This window comes from Leptosomus discolor, chromosome 16, assembly GCF_034619465.1.
Source record: "Leptosomus discolor isolate bLepDis1 chromosome 16, bLepDis1.hap2, whole genome shotgun sequence".
NCBI classification, from domain to species: domain Eukaryota; kingdom Metazoa; phylum Chordata; class Aves; order Leptosomiformes; family Leptosomidae; genus Leptosomus; species Leptosomus discolor.
The window spans coordinates 783,324-799,768 of NC_141406.1; the positions used below are offsets into that span (position 1 = coordinate 783,324).

The following is a 16,445-nucleotide window of genomic DNA, read 5'->3' on the forward strand; positions in this document are numbered from 1 at the left end:
GAGAAAGGAGAGTTTGCTTCCACTTTGGCAGGGAAAAGAGAGCAGGGGAAAATGAGGAGTCATTTTTTTCTCTCTTCAAATCCACAAGATTTACTCTTCTCTTTCCTTGGCTTGCATCAAGCGTGAGAAATACCAAAGAAAATAACAGTGAATATGCTGGGGTGACCTTTTTCCAGGCTATAAGAGATGGGATATTCTGCTTATAAATGTATATGTTTTCTGTCAGGTGCCGTTTTGGTGCCTGATGTTATGGCTCTTAACCTCAGGGGTATCCTGCAGGATTGAGCTTCCCAGGTGCATTTTTGTGATTCTGATGTAATTTCTATTCATAATTTGACCAATTTCTTCCTTTTTTCACTTCAGTTAATTCCTATGATGACATGATTCATATTTTCCGCAAATCAGGAGTTGGTCCTTGGTCTCCCTCACAGTGCTGAAGGAGGTGAATTAAACAAATAAAGATGGCAAATGAAATGGAAGAAAAGTTCACTTAGTATCATGAAATATTAATAGCCACTTAGTATTAGGGGAAATTAGTCCTGCTGCACTAAAACTGCTCTGCGTGGAGTGACTGAACTGCAGGGTGTGAAGTCTGTGTCCCCATAGAGATTTGCAGGCCCTGGCTATAGGATGAAGATTGCCTTCAATAAGCTTCATGGTTTGGTTCTTTTAATTAAGTAATATGCTTCAGGGGCTGAAGCAAAATGTGTTGCTACAACATCCCTTTCTGAGACAAGGCCAGCAGTGGGACAGCAGTGCCTGCCTTGCTGGCTGGGGAAGAGTAAGGAAAGGTTGTTTCTTTGACAGGGTGGTGGTAGTGTCACATGAATACCTGGTCCTGCAGAAAAACAAAATCTCACGGGGTCAGTGCTAAGGAAATCTTTTTATTTTCTCTGAAACGATCCTGAGTGCTTAAGCAACTTGCCTATGGAGGCTGTGAAGCAGGATCTCCAGAGAGGGATGCCCAGCTGAGGTGAGACAGCATCCATCAGGATTGGTTTATGGAGAGTGACAGTAATCCAGCCGTGGATGGATGTGCAAGCCTCTTCCTAAGGAGTGTGCATGGCAGCGCTGTCAAAATTAGCTGGCAAGGTCCCAGATCTGATTCCTTATAAATATCAGAAAACCAGGGGTGTGCCAGAGGCAGGAAAGGCCAGTGCCCACTGGGTGGTTTAAAGCAGCAAGTGAGAAAGACCAGGAGGTAAGGAGAGGCTGGTCAGTCCAGTCTCAGTGCTGCAGGAGAAAGAGGAAATGTTAACATAGCTAAAGTTGAAAGGCATAGAAATACCATTAATTTCAACTGGTAGATTTCCCAGAAAGTATTCTTAAACCCAGTGGAGTTCTCTTTTTTTTTCTGATACTGTTTTTAAAGATACTACTGTCACTATTATGTATTAATCATATTGCCACAATGTCAGCAAGCCCCAGGCATGGACTAGTGTCCTGGTGTATTAGATGTGGACACAAAAAAAAAAAAAGTCTCTGCTCATGTATCTGGATTTTCATAATATATTTAGACTTATGTCAGGCTCTTGATTTACTTGGTGAAAAATATACTCTCTGTTGAACCAACGGACAGCTATTAAAAGGATTAAGAAACAGGCAGCTGAAAGCTCCCAAAATGCGATTGTTGTTGGAGAATCAGTGCCGAACAAGCTGCCTGCACGGTAGCTTTGCAGGATTCAGCTTTCACCCCAGTGTATTTCGCTATTTTCATGAATGATCCGGAAAATATATATAAATTAGTTGCCCGTAAAGTTTGCAGCTGACTCAAATTTTGCCGTGATAAATAACGATGAAGGCAAGTCTTTAATGCAGAGCAATTGCAATTGCTTGGTAGACTGGCAACAGTGAAACAACATGAATTTTAATACAGCTAAATGCTCGGTCATCCATCTCCAAGCACAGAATGTAGGCCACTTCGTCAGGCTGGGAGACTGCCTGCTCGAGGGCAACGACTCTAAAATTGATTTAAGGGCCATATTGGATAACAGGTGATTATGAACATTTAATGCCCTGTAGTGGAGAAATGGATGAACATGGTCTCTGGGTACAGAGGGGAAGCCGACGTCTGAATAGGGAGTTTTTATCCACCTTGATTAAAAAGCAGGAAGGTGCTGTAGTCTGCTGTAGCTGTAATGAGACCCAAAGGCTGGAAGTTGAACTGAGGGCTTTGGGCATGGCAATCCGGTGCGAGTTCCTGGTGGTATACTATGGGGTCTCTGAACTCGGGGTGGATATCTGTTCGAAGAAATGTGGGAGGCTCAGCCAGGCACCAGGGGTTGCTGCCTTCCGTGAGGCTCAAGCCTCGCCGCGGTTGCAGGCTGAGATCCTTTCCCCATTGCTCGCATCCCGATTTCCGCGCAAACAGGAAGGTGTATCATTAGCGTCCCATTGTATTCTTGTTTAGCTTGGCTTCACAGAGTCTGCACATCTCAGAGAAATATGTTTATAGAGTTGTGGGTGTTGTGTTTCTTATCTGGAGAGAGTGGATGAGATTGCTGCAGAAGGGCAGGCAAGCATGTCTAATGCTGAAACTGCAAAGGAGACAAAGCCGACACCCGATAAAGACAGCAGCAGTTGAATTTGCACACTTATTAAAAATCAGTCCCAGCTTTTATCTGGGAATGAAAGAATGAGCCATGGGAACATAGCAGGGATGCATGCCAGGGAGCTGGGAGGGATGCCAAGAGAGACGGGGGAAAGGAGGCAGAGGGGGAGCGTGGCTAGACTGGGCTTCCGTCCCGCCTCGTGGATGAAGGGGCCGGGTGTCCAGGGGAGCGCTGAGAAATGCCCTGTGTCCGCACCACGGAGCTTGCTGTAAGGCAGCTTCACGGTAGAGACCTTACATTTCATTGCATGGCTCTGCTGCTCCGCTGTTTGAGGTGACGACTTGTGGGGTGGTGTGGAGAGCTCTGGTCCTCCAGGCTCAGAGAGGAGAGCATCCAGTTGTGAGCAGGGTAGAGAAACATGACCTTCAGTCACCGTTGTCAGCTCTCATGTTTTCATTTCTGGCTGTTCCTTGAAAAAGTGGTTGTGTCTAAAGTTGAAATTGAAATGCTCTCCCTCTCCCCATCCTCCTTGTGTTGCCTGGGGCATTAGCTCCCAAGCTGTTTCTTCAGCTGCAAGCGTTGTCTGTGTCCACACAGACAACCAAACGGAGGTCATGGGAAGTTTTTGGAGCAACTTTTCCTTCCAGGCTCTTCCTTAGGCCTCATTCCTCCACTCCACATTATCAGCCCATGCTGGGTCTGTAAGCAAAAGCTGAGATAAGTGTAATTTTAGGGGAAAACTGAGAAAAATGCTGCCTAGTGCAACGGGGCACTTCCAGTGCTGACGATGTGGGGGTGGGATTTGCAGCTGCCAGTTGGGGTGCAGTCACAGATGGCTGGGGGAGAGCAGGTGTAAATGCCATCTGGAGCTTTACCTCTCCTTTCTGTGAGTCACTCGCACACGATGCTTTCACCAGTGCCAGGTTTGGATATGCAGGAAGCTCTGCTTCTTAGTAATACTGTTTTGAAGCATTCCTGGGGCACTGTGGGCTCCACAGGAGATCTAAGTCATCTCAGGAATGAGAGTTTACTTCCTCTGGACACCTGTTTGTCCCTGATTTTTTACAAATACGGCACAGATAATACTGACTTCTGTAGGAGCCAGTTGTGATTCACCGTGCAGATTTTCACTTCAGTCTTCACAGTGTGAGGATTGAATGGTGGCAATATTGTAGGTGATCCTGTTCATGCAATGTGCTGGGTGCATCCTATCTGGATAAGATGGAAATGAGGATCGTGACCACTTACGATTCCCTAACCCAGTGTGAAGGGGACCGGTCACAGCTCCTTTTGGTCTGCTTTCTTAGGCAACCTGGGATCTGCTAGGGTTTACTGGGCTGGGTATGGATTTAGTCATATGACACTTTGCAAAAGGCAGTGTGAGAGGGACAGCTATGATAATACCGTGGCCGTTGGTGGCTGTGACTTGTGAAAAATGTAGATGCGACATTTCTCCCAGGCTGTGAGGAAGTAGCTGCTTCCTCTCCAGCTCACTGTGCTCGGTCTGGCCAAGCTCAGCTTTGCAGGAAGTGCACCGTTGCAGCTCTGTGTAATGGATGAGGATCACAGCAGTTATTCAGAGTGGTCATACAGGATGGATTCATGACAGGTGGATTTGGCTTGTTCAAGTCGTACCTGCAGGCTTTCGTGGATGTCTGTCTACCCTTCTTCTGCTGGCTCTCCTGCAGCAAGCCTACAGCCTCCCTGCCCATCCTCTTCCCTTCTTCGTGCACATTTTTCCCAGTGGTGCCACAGGTGCTCCAAATGCTTGTCCCAGGCCATGTGCTTTCACCTTGCCTTTGGGCAGTGGGCATCTTCTGCCCAGACCTCTTGCCTCTCATCTGACTTCCTGTCCTGGGTTACAGTGCAAGATGTGCCCCAAAAAAGTATTCTGTCACCATCTTCAGGAGCTGTTGAGACCAGGTGGGGCGGTGCTCCCTGCCTCCCCCCTCTGGACTATCTCCTGTTACTGGGCACAACAATGCCTTATCGCCTGACCCATCGGTAACTCGCTCCTGGACTATCTCCTGTTAATGGCTCATCAAGGAACTGCCTCACGACTCCCCATCCCATGGTGAGATGCTCCGCCCGGGGGGAAGGAGCCAAGCAGTCCATGCCAAATAAAAACGGAGATCTCCAACACCCTGGCAGCCTTCTTCCACTGGATTCCCAGAGGAGCTTTTCCCCCCACTGGAGTTCCAGAGGACAAGAGCTACCTACCTACCACTGGACCTTCGGAGGAAGACCAGACCCTTTTACCTGATCGCTGCTTCCACAGCACTACACCCATCGCTTCAGGAGGGCTGCAGCCAGCATCTTATCGGACTGCTACTGCCACCCTAACAGGGGGTCAGGTTGTACTTCTGACTCTGTCAGTGTAAACCAGGGGGTTGGATTTTTTTCCCTGCCTTATGTTTTATACATATATATATATTAGTAAAGAACTGTTATTCCTATTCCCCATATCTTTGCCTGAAGGCCCCTTAATTTCAGAATTATAATAATTTGGAGGGAAGGGGGTTGCATTTTCCATTTCAAGGGAGGCTCCTGCCTTCCTCCGCAGACACCTGTCTTTCGAACCAAGACACTTCCGCATCAGATACTTGCCCTGGACTTCTGCCTTTGTCCCAGACTGTTCCCCGCCTTGGATAGCTGCATGAGATTTTTGCCTCTCCTCCAGCTATTGCCATTGTGTTTGGTAACTGGCACGGTACCATGTCAAACCCACCTCCTCAGAGCCATGTCTCTACAAATCCATGTGCCCTACTGAGTCCAGAGGCTGATGCTGAGATTGGCCTGGGGGAAGCTGTGCTGTAGGAGCCTTTGTGGTGTCACGCTGGTGGAGGGGACACTAGAGAGGACCAGGAGCAAGGCGATGACAAGACTTGGCATTATGTCTTTAGAAGAGCTGAACACGGCCATGGTTATTCCAGTGTTAAGCAACCATACATGGTCACATCCTGAAAGGGAACACACTTCTGCATACAGTGGGGAAACCAGCTTGCCTCTGAGAAAGAAAAAGGGAATACTGGGAGAGTTTGGATGGACCAGCAGCATCTGGGAGCTACACTAGCTGTGTGGAAGGGACCAGGGTTGAATGATGCCAGGCCTGGGAATGAATGGAATAAGCCTTTTCTATAGGAATTCTCCAAGTTTTTACTTCAAGGTCATAAGCTTTTCCCTTTAAAAGGTCATAAGCGTTTCCCTTCCACATAGGCAATAGATAGTTGGAAACAGGACAGGTGGAAAACGTGCAAATTTATTACATTTTATACTAACAGCTGAAAATTCTGCCTCTGCTGATAGAACTGGCAGAGACTTAGTCCCACCAGGTGAGGCAGCAGAGCACTCATTGAAGCATGGCCTAGGATATCCATAGGATTTTCCTATGCCTGTCCATAGGAAACAGTGATAACTAGGTCAGCTTTTTAATGCCTAAGAGAATAACCTCATGTCAAAGATGCAAGCAAAGTTTATACCTCTTTTTATGTAAACCATTTTAAGGAGCATCTTTAACCTGTGTTGATAGGTAGGGATTACCAAGTCCTTATTTCTGTGAACTACTGCTGCAGCTTGACTGCTGGATCAGGAGGATGTCACTGCTTACAGTCAGCTTACATTTTAAGATTTGGGCACAACTGTGAACTATGATAATATTTCTGCTTGAAGGAAAGTGGATATTTGGGCACATGATTTGTTGCAGCAAGGGGTTTCACTGTAAATTTTGTAACCACAGACTAGATGGCAGATGCAATTCAGCATTTATAAATACAAAGTAATGTACACTGGCAAACAGCCCAGACCCTTACCTAAACAAACACAATGATGGGCTCTAAATGAGCTATTGCCACTCAGCAAAGTGATCTTGGGGACTTTGTGCAGTGCTGTCTGAAAAGCTCAGCTTGATGCTGAACGATGGCAGGCAGAGTGCAGGAGCTATAAGGGCCAGAGTAGGGCAACTAAACCTCTGCATAAATATGTGCTGCAGTTGCATCCCAAGTGTAATCTTCCCACCCCTGCAGTGAAGAGGACCTGGAGAAGATGCAGAGAAGTACAGCAAAAGTGTCTGGAGCAGCATTCATACAAGGACCTAGGGCTTGGAGAAAACCTGAGAGAGTGGAAAGAAGGTTTCACAGTTTGTTGAGGAGACAGGGAAATTCTGCCTCAGGCAGGCCCTGGGCCACTGTTTGCCTGGGGCTTGGAGAAGATGCCAGGGCAATGCTCGCACCATTTAGTGTTGCCTTTCCATCCCTGTCTGCTCCTGACCACTGTGTCAGACCAGCCCAAACAGGCCCTTGACTGACTCTGTGCAGCTCTTCTCAGTTCTTGTATTACAACGAGGGCTTTTCTCTTTCTCATTTCCTGGCTTCACAGGGCATTACTAGGCTATAATAACTGACATTGGTGTTATTGTTATACAGGGACCTAATGACTCCTGTATTTAAATCCCTTGATATCTTCCTCTCTGAAGGTTTCTCATGACCTTTTCTTTGAGACTTTTTCACACCTCCATGGCTTGCAGCAAGCCTTTGAAATTCAGCAGGAGGAAAACCCTCTGGCTAGAGAAGAGACTTTTTTTTTTTTTTTTTTCCCCTCCTTATGAAATTCGTATTCAAATTGGCTGAAATATAAATTGTTAGCTATCACCTTTTCCTTTCTCTCCCCGATGTTGCTGAGGGAAATGCTGGCAAACCACCAAAAGTATAACCCTGCCCAAATGTTGTTAGGCTAAACCGATGCTGCTGCCAAAATCCTGGGAGTGCTGGAGAGCCCCTGGCAGGGATGGGGAGCACCGCTGGCTGGGAGCTGCTCTGGCACAAGCCGGTGAACGGATGGAGCTGCCCTGGTTAAGATTTGTGCTGCACTCAGCTCACGTAATGAGTCGTGTAGCTCAGCCCTAAGCGGTGCTGAAGAATCAGCATTCAAACCCCTCTGGAGATTTGTGAGGATGGATTCCAAGAATTGCACATGATATAACTCGCTTTTACCTTCTTCCTTTAAAAATATCCCTGCAATATTAAGTCCAAAAATCACATTAAGGGAGTATGATTTAGGTGGAAAAGATGAACACCTAGAAGTTAGGAAATGGCACATCTATTGCTTCCATCCCCTGCCTGGATGCATTACGGAAATGACCTTTCATTTCTGACCGCATATGGTATTTTTTCTGCTGAAATCCTGTCTCGTTCAGGGTAGAGGCTGGATATGCCAAAGAGTGGGACTGAGGCTGTACTGACAGAGGGAATGAAGAGCACCACAGTCCCAAAGGTTAATGGATCTGGATACAGTCCTAGAGCATGTGGGATCAGAGACTGTACCTATAGAACTTAGGGGTGGGGTTCAGGTGCCTAAACATTGCTGCCTGCTGCCATTTGTATCACACCCAGCTCCAGCTGCTGGAAGAGCACAGATCTCCTAGAGAAGCTGTGTCAAATCGGCCAGCACTCATGCTGGCATCTCAGACCCTCAAGGGTGCCGAGAATGGAATTAGCCTCCTGTTTTTAGGCACCTGGGATTCAGCATCAGAACAAGGCATGGGTGTTTTGGTGTGAGCTGGGACTCTTCAGCTCCAGCGATGGCCTATGGAGATGGAGCTGACCCAGTCAGCTGAGCCTGGAGAGCAAGTCCGCACCCTAGAGCAGACACAGAGCTGCGGTCAGCTCGCTCGCTTGCTCCAGTGACCCCACTGACTGTTTGCCTGACACCCCGGCATCCCCACGGAGCTGCAGAGGTGCCACAGGACCTGCTGCAGCCCCACGATTTTCTGCTGCAGCTGGCTGCCTGAGGGTGCTTGCACAGCGGTGGGCGCTTGTGGGCTGAGACCTGCTGCGTTTGTACCCGCTCCGGGTCCTCGGTTCCCCAGAGCTGTAACAGTGGTTGCTTCTCCCACGTGCTTCTGTGGTGGCAGAGCATCGCTTCTCTCCTCCTTGCTCTAAATCTATTCCAGCTGAACCATCGTGAACCAGCCTTTCTCTCCACAGCAGAGGGAGGGAGGCAGCAGAAGGGAGGGGAACACCAGCCTGGGGTGAGACTAGTCCAAACCAATTCTTCTTCCTCATTCACCTCTCAATTTGCCTTCAACTTGAAATGCATAATAGTGCTGCCCTCTTCCTTTTGATACACACACACACTCACACACACAGACCCACCCTTGGCCACAGGACAAAGCGACAAGGCGGGAGACACTGAAGCTGCTTTGCAGAGTGTCTTTCAAAGCCATGTGCTGAATTTCAAACAATATCCGTTCAGAACAGGGAATTAAGCAGCTATAGTGTCTCCGTACTATAAACAAAGGCAAAATGCTGTGTGCATCAGCAAAAGGCTTTGTATTGTAAAGTACTCCCTTTATGTCCAACCAAGAGAGAATTCAAATTATTATTGACCCTCCACCGTAGGAAAGCCGCATTATAATATCTCCAAATCAATAGAGACAAGTGCAGAGCGGCAGAGAAAGGCCACGGCTCTGCAAACTGCAGAAAATTGCATTTTGCTTTGGCCTCTTAAAAAGTTTGCAAAGCATCTATTAGAGGCCCCCGGAGCCTTTTCTTTCTAATTGCCGTGTTTGACAACGTGATCGCACAGGGGACTAGCGGAAAGACAGATAATGGACCCACTTTAATTGCTTCCCAGTTCCATGAGTCATAACACTTCTAAGATGGCAAAGGGGAAGTGCGGCAGTTTGACTGAAGGAGGTTTCTGGCTTTTAAGAAAGCTCCGGAGGAACAAATGCTAAACTCAAAGCCAAAGTCCTGAAGGGACCGAAGGTTCCAGGTACTGGATTTTCTTTCATCTTTTGCTTTTGACTGGAACTATCCCGTTAAGTTTTAATCATGTTCTGGAAGGGGTAGGAATGGCTTCTCATCTAAGAGATGAGGGAATGGATGTCACACCGAGATGCTTTTTCTCAGGGATGGGCACTGAGGTTGAGTCGTGCAGGCGTGTATGTGGACTTGTAGCAGTGTTAGGTTAATGGTTGGACTTGATGATCTTAAAGGTCTTTTCCAGCCTAAATGATTTTATGATTCTGTGGAAGAGTCCAGCAGGTGGTGGAGGGTCCAGTGACGGTCAGTCGGCAGTGGTGGTGGGAGTGTTTGCAGAGCTCTGTGTGGATGTATCTGTCAGGCTGAGGGAAAGAAGCTGTAGTTCCCCACTGGGAGCTGGGCTTGGCACATCCTTCTGGGAATGAGCACAGAGTGGACCTTCTGGCCTCCCTCCTCCCTGTGACACCAGTGAATATGTCGTGTACTTCTGGCCTAAGAGCAGTGTGTATTTCTCCTGGAAAAGGAAGGAGCCCACAGCCAGAGCTGAACCCAGCACTCCAGGAAAACTAGTGATGGCATTTGCCTGTGCCAGCCAGACTGCAGAACAGCTGGACTCTTTCTGCCCAGGTCCTCTGGATTCTGGTCATCTGCCTTCAACCAGGGCTTTGACCTTTCTGCTCAGTGCAGCACCTGCTGGGACCCCTCAGCATCATGGATGCTTGGTGCCTCCCAAGAGGAGCAGAAGCCCATGACGCTCACACTGTTCCTGGCAGGTTTAAAGCTGTGTCTGTGTGGTCTCTGCCTGGCCACCCTCTGAAGGTCTTCATCCTTCCCCCCTGCTTTGTGCTAAGGGAAATGAGCTGCAGCGTGGTGTACAGGACAGCATAGAGCCTCTGGGCACTGTCCCAGCCTCTCTGGAGATGGACTGGTTTGCCTGAGTGCTGTCTTCACCTCAGCTGGACAAGCCCTGGGGTATGGTGGTTGTGAAGGAGGGGAGGAGGATGGAAAGGAGGAGGTCATCAAAAGAGGGGAGGAACAAGTGGTGGTGCAGAGGAGAGCAGAAGAAGGTGGAGCATCTGGTTTTGTGCCAGGGTGCCTGGCTGGTGGGTGTTGGGGTGCCTGGTTCCTGTACACACCTCTGCAATACAGTCCCGGGATCAGTGCTCCAGCTCCTTCCTCTGTGTTATGGCCCCAGCTCTGTACTACTGCATGAGGCTCAGTGGGGTGGTGCTCCACACTGTGCTGCAGCGCTCAGGTCAGCATAAAGGGGCTTGGGTCTGTGCTTTGTGTTGTGTCATTAGGCCCCAAAACGGGTGCCTCTTTCCAACTGATGGGCTCCAGCCCCGGCGGTACAGGGCAGTGATGCCATTGCCCTGTCTCGATCTTGCAGGGTTTGGTCTAGAGTGAGAGGGTACCTGGAAATACGGGAATATATTCCAGGCAGACAGGAACAAGCTCTGCTCTTCATCAAACCATCCTAAAACTGTGCAGCTGTGTTAACGTGGCTTGATGCCAGGTCTTAGCAACCTTCCTATCCCAGGACCCTGCCTTGTGCTCATCCCTGTCCTAAAGTGGTCACTTGGCACCTGGTCAGAAAAAGGAAGGTAATACTTGCCTGGAGTTGGACAGATGAAAGTGTCTGGTGCAAGATCTGGATGTCTCATGGCATTTGGTGGCCACTGTGGTCTGGGACACACTGAGCACAGGCACTGTTACTGGTTGAACACCAGTGATGGAGAAGCTCCTTCGAGGAGCACGGTAAAGCCAAGGCATGGTCCCTCTGGTCTCTGCCACAGCATACCCCAGTCTGGCTCAGGAGGAAGAGGTCATCTTGACGGCCCGAGGCTGTCTGTGGGCTGCATCCACTCCTGCACTTGCTTCAGGCCCTGTGCCGGCTGGGGACCCTCTGACGACTGAGCTTTGTCATGGATCAGTCAGGACACGGTTGAGCTGCACAGCTGGAAACTAAGTGGATGCTTGGGGGATGATTGACAGTGACTGTCTCTGGTGGAGGGAGCTAATCTGAGCAGCTCATGAACACCAGGTCCCTAATTAAAGCACACAGGCTACCCCTGCCTGTAATTAATTTCCCTGTGCTGCATCACTGGCAGTCGGCTATCAGTGCCACTGACTCACAGCTCCCGGCAGCCGCAGAGACACTGGCAGCGGGAGAAGAAAAGCCGTGGTTCAGCATGGAGCAGGATTTGCCCCTTCCCTTCTGCCCCCCTGTCCTGGGGAGAAGCCGTAGTATGCCTCCAGCTCTGCACACACCCAGAAGCTGGGACAGGACCTTGCTGCCTGGCCCCAGCGGCTCTGTCCGTAGGAAAGGACTGGTGGTGGATGCTCAGGGCACAAGCAGTCAAGCGATCCGGGGAGTGCAGGAGCATGGCTGTCAGGAGGGGGTGGCACAGGGCAGGGTGGTATTCATATGCACGGCTTGTTCTCTGCCGGCTGCTTCATGTTCTCTCTTTCTCTCCCGGTGTATACACGTATTTGTTATGCACTTGCCTCCCCTTGGCTGGAGCTGGAACAGGAGTGTTGTCATTGTGATTCCTCTCCCATAGGAATGGTTCTTTGCATTCACTCTGCTGTGAGCGTGTCACATATTTATAAGGCATGTGGGATGCATCTGGGTTGTGGTTGGGTTTTCCCTGAGTAGGCTGTAGTCCCTGCAGTATTGCCAAGGCAGGGAGGAGCAGCTGAGAAGAGCCGTGGAGCCTGCAGCAGCGTCTGCGGTCCAAGCGTGTTTTGCTGGAGCGGGTGGTGTAGCGTAGCGAGGTGAATCCCATTGCTCCAGTGCCACCCTGGCCCCCATCCTCTGAATCACGAAACTGAAGAAATTGAGATTCCAGAAAGTCATATTTCTCTGGATACAGGTTTTCATTATCAGCTGGAGAGGAATCGTGCTGGTCAGAGAGTTGCCAGCATTGTTTTAATTTCCCAGGAGGCTCCTCTTGGTGTGACATGTCTCCAGCAGGAGATTTCAGTTGTATCCTGTTACTTTGCTCCATACAATGGGACGTGATATGTCAAAACATGACATGCCAGCCAGAACGTGTCATAATACTGCACTCAACACACTGCCTTCCAGGGATGCTCAGCAGCTAATAATATCAGGCTCAAATTATCTCTGCATGCTGAGCTGTTATTTTTTCTCCCATGTGGACTATGATATATAGGAGTCTCCTGCCTATATTGGACTGTTGGATCATCACAGATTTATTAGCTGCACACAGTGAATTATTTTGACTAGACTGAAACTCAGGCCTGGGATCCCAGTCTGTTATTGCAGAAAAGCGACTTTCCTGCCTTGGCTCCTCTGATACCTTTGTTATTGCCTCAGTAAACAGTTTGGTGAGATTTCCATATGATTTAATCCTTTATCGTTGGCGTTTGAAGTTGCTACTTCGATGCAGAGAAGATGTGATCTCATTAGCAACGTGATCGCCTTTCAGGCTTTTCTGTGAGATGCAGCCGTTGCCTCCAGGATTTGGCCCCACGGGAGCCGGTGTGCTGCACTGGGCACGCGTGACTGGGTACGACCAGGCTTTCTCCAGTTTATCCCATTGTGCATCGTTGCCCTTTTCTGCCTGACTTTTTGAACCCTGCTATTTTACCTTAAGGTGTAATGAGGCATCAACATGCCTGAACAATATTTTCAGTCTTTCAAAGAAGAAAAAAACCTCCCACAACAGTGAAGAGGGAAAGCTGCTGTTGTCCCTGGGTTGGAGGTCCCCAGTGATGGGGAGAAACATGTCTTTTTTCCAGAGGTGCTGTGATGAGCTTGGAAGGAGACACACGTGTCGTTGCTCACACATGGTATTTCACAAATGGAGCCTCCTGCTGCTACAGTTGCTGCCCATTCATTTTAGCTCCCATATGCAGTTGAGACTAAGCAAACTAATTACTTGCTACTAATTGATGGTAAAGCACTGCTGAAACTGCCTCTGTTCCCCACCTTCCCCACCGTGGGTAGGAAACAGCAGGTCTCTCTGCAAGTCTCTCAGCTGCAGGTTCATGCCGACCTTCCCTCCAAGGTCCCCTGTCGGAAGATGATGCTGGCTGCACAGCCCCCGCCCATCCCTGCCCATCCTCCAGGCCCTTTCCCAGCAGCCAGCTGTGGCTGGTGGATTTGGTGAATCAAAATGCTTCCTTGTGATTTCTGTGCAGCCCAGCTCCTGGGGAAGTGAGTGGTCATCAACATGAAAAAATGTTCCTTTTGGGGGCTCTTCAGTCCCAGTGGGCTGCCTGCACACTTGGGACACACGGAAACTACTTCTGCCTTCTGAACTTTGAGGAATACCTGAATCAAGCACTGCGCACGATTTCCTCCAACAACAGCATTGCCCTCTGTGGAAAAACATGTTGTTTTCTCCTCTTCTTCGGTGTCTGCACAGATTCAAAGGGATTGCACAGATTTTCAAAGGGAAAAAGGGGAGAGAGGAAGGGAAGCAAGGATATGTGGTGTAAAGGGTGGACTGAGAGAAGGAAAGGATACTCTTGGCCCCTGAGACCTCTGCAGTCAGGTGTGACCTGTGAGTTGTTCTGGGAATCCCTTACAGCTATTTCTTACAGGAAGAGCAGATCAGTCAGAAATTGTTCATGAAAAGTCACAAAAGCTACATCTCCGTCTTAACATTTTGAGTGCAATCTGGGGCTGCCTGTTTGTTTTGAAGCGTTGTTCAATAATCCTGAAAAGCAGGGAGCTGGTGGCACTGCTGGAATGGGAGACAGAGTTGCCTGGTACAACCCTGTGGCTGCAGGCTTCAACCAGAGCTGGGCAGATGGTTTCCCATGGGCTGAGCTGTGCTAAATGTGCCTGTGGCAAAGGCAAATGGCCCCCCAGAAGACAACCCCTTTGCTCAGAGGTAAGCTCTTTGGAACAGGGCTTGTGTTAGATGTACATTCAGGACCCATGATGCAAAAATGTACTGATGCTCGCTCTCTTTTGCCACCAAAGTCAGAAGCCTCCCAAGTGTGGAAGGCTGAGGAGGTGCTCAAACTTTGTCACTGCAAGCGTATATCGATTTTAGCTGTTGTGTTGAGTGGTAGAGCATTTTTAATTCTGCATTTTAATTGTTTGGCTCCCCCGGCATATGTTGTTTGTGGTTAGTGGCAACACACTTAGAAGGGTGATTTTCAGGCTCATCTATTAGTTGCAAAGAAAAGCGCTCTCCCATGACCCTGGCTAATTTGCATACTATTTTTGTTATCCTTTAGGAAGCAAACTGCTGATTTTGGTGCTTTGCTTGAACATCCAGTCAGAAGTGGAGTCTTGCCCCGGGGCGTGTGTATGCTACAGTGAACCGAAGATTACAATAAGTTGTCAGCAGCAAGGACTGACAGCAATCCCCACTGAGATACCCATCCAGAGCCAGCGCATCTTCTTGCACAACAACAAGATAACCCTTGTGAGGTCCAGCAGTTTCACGTCCTGCCGCAACATGACAATTCTTTGGATCCACTCCAACAACATCAGCCTCATTGAGCCTGGAGCCTTCTATGGGCTCAACAAACTGGAGGAGTTAGATCTCAGTGACAACACGAACCTGAAATCTATCAACCCTGTCACTTTCCGGGGTCTTGTTCACCTCCACACCTTACATCTGGATCGCTGTGGGCTACTGGAGCTCTCCACAGGGCTTTTTCGAGGATTGTTCTCCTTGCAATATCTCTACCTTCAGGATAATAATCTACAGACCCTTCTGGATGACACCTTTATAGATCTTGCAAACCTCACCTACCTGTTTTTGCATGGTAACAAAATCAAGAGCTTGTCAGAGAACGTCTTTCGTGGGCTAATCAACCTCGACCGGCTGCTTCTGCACCAGAACAGAGTCAGCCTGGTTCACCGCCGGTCTTTTCACGACCTTGGGAAAGTGATGACCTTGTATCTGTTTAACAACAACCTGACCGTGCTCACGGGGGAAACCATGGCTCCCCTGGTGTCCCTCCAGTACCTGCGCTTGAATGGCAACCAGTGGATCTGTGACTGCCAGGCTCGGTCTCTCTGGAATTGGTTTAAGCAGTTTAAAGGATCGTCTTCGGAGCTAGAGTGCCACCTTCCCCCCCGCTTGGCAGGGAGAGACCTCAAAAGGTTGCAGAGCGCCGACTTGGAAGGATGTGTTGACTCCTTCAACCAGATACGAACAAGTGTTTTTAGCACTAAGACCAGATCTGGTAAACTGCCGACCGGGCTCCCCCCTCTCGGGTCCCACAACGGCTCCCCGAAGTGCTGCCAGCCAGAAATGGATAAGTCTTTTATTTATGAAGCTAAAGGCAAGTCAGGTCCTTCTTCCCACAGCAGCCGGCCATCCTCCAACAACCCCCTCAAGGATAAGGAGAACATGTCCAAAACCAAGTATGTTGAGATGGACCATTCCAAAAATGGCAGCAACAAGCAGATAAATGATTCCCCCTTTGGGACCTTCCCCAGCATTGTAGACCCTCCATTGACCAAGTTGAAACCAGAATTTCTAGAGCCTATTGAACCTTCCACAGTCCCAACCAAAAAGAGACAGGGCTGCTCTAAAAAGAACAAATCAAAGGCCCAGTGCCGCCTCACCCAGCAAGGAAACAGCTCCACGGTACAGCTCAGCCTAAGCCTTTTGATCCCTCCCTTGGTGTGGAGCTTACTGTTGTTCTGCTAAAATTAACTCTTTTCCTGGGTTGATGACACTTTAATACTAGACTTTTGCTGACCTCCATAAATGTTGCAAACAAAAGCAAAACTACCATCCACCCTGAGAGAGCTTTGTTACACAAAAGTTAACTGGATGCCTTTATTAAAAAAAAAAAAAAAAAGAAACAAAAAAACCACCACAAAAACAAAAAAGACAAACACCAAGATGTACATAATTTATTTGTCCTGAAACCTGTGAATTATACCTTTGGTCTTCGGAACTGCACTTGCCCACAAAGCAGCTTTTGCTACAGCAGATGGTAAAGAAATACGGTTTATTTACAGGAATTAAAAAAAAAAAAAGTGTAAGAAATTCTCCGAAAAGAATGTCTAAAATCTGTTTGTAACTTGACATCACACTGAACAATATTGCAGGTTCCCATTTGCAGAGGTAATGAATTTGATGCTGTTTTAATCCTATGTTTATGAATATTGCAGTTTTTCCGTATT

The 16,445-nt window shown here is 48.6% G+C and overlaps 1 protein-coding gene across 1 annotated transcript; it reads left to right on the top strand.

Annotated features, from left to right (window-relative positions):
• Positions 1-2,179: 2,179 nt before the first annotated feature.
• On the top strand, positions 2,180-15,963 carry RTN4R (reticulon 4 receptor). Its single transcript, XM_086474411.1, has 2 exons — positions 2,180-2,294; positions 14,534-15,963. The coding sequence occupies exons 1-2, from the start codon at positions 2,180-2,182 to the stop codon at positions 15,961-15,963; spliced, it is 1,545 nt and encodes a 514-aa protein (XP_086330537.1).
• Positions 15,964-16,445: the final 482 nt, after the last annotated feature.

Coding starts and splice junctions, on each gene's coding strand:
- RTN4R (XM_086474411.1), top strand. CDS start 2,180: ATGGCAATCCGGTGCGAGTTCCTGGTGGTATACTATGGGGTCTCTGAA. Junction 2,295..14,533: donor ACCAGGGGTTGCTGCCTTCC/GTGAGGCTCAAG, acceptor GTTATCCTTTAG/GAAGCAAACTGCTGATTTTG.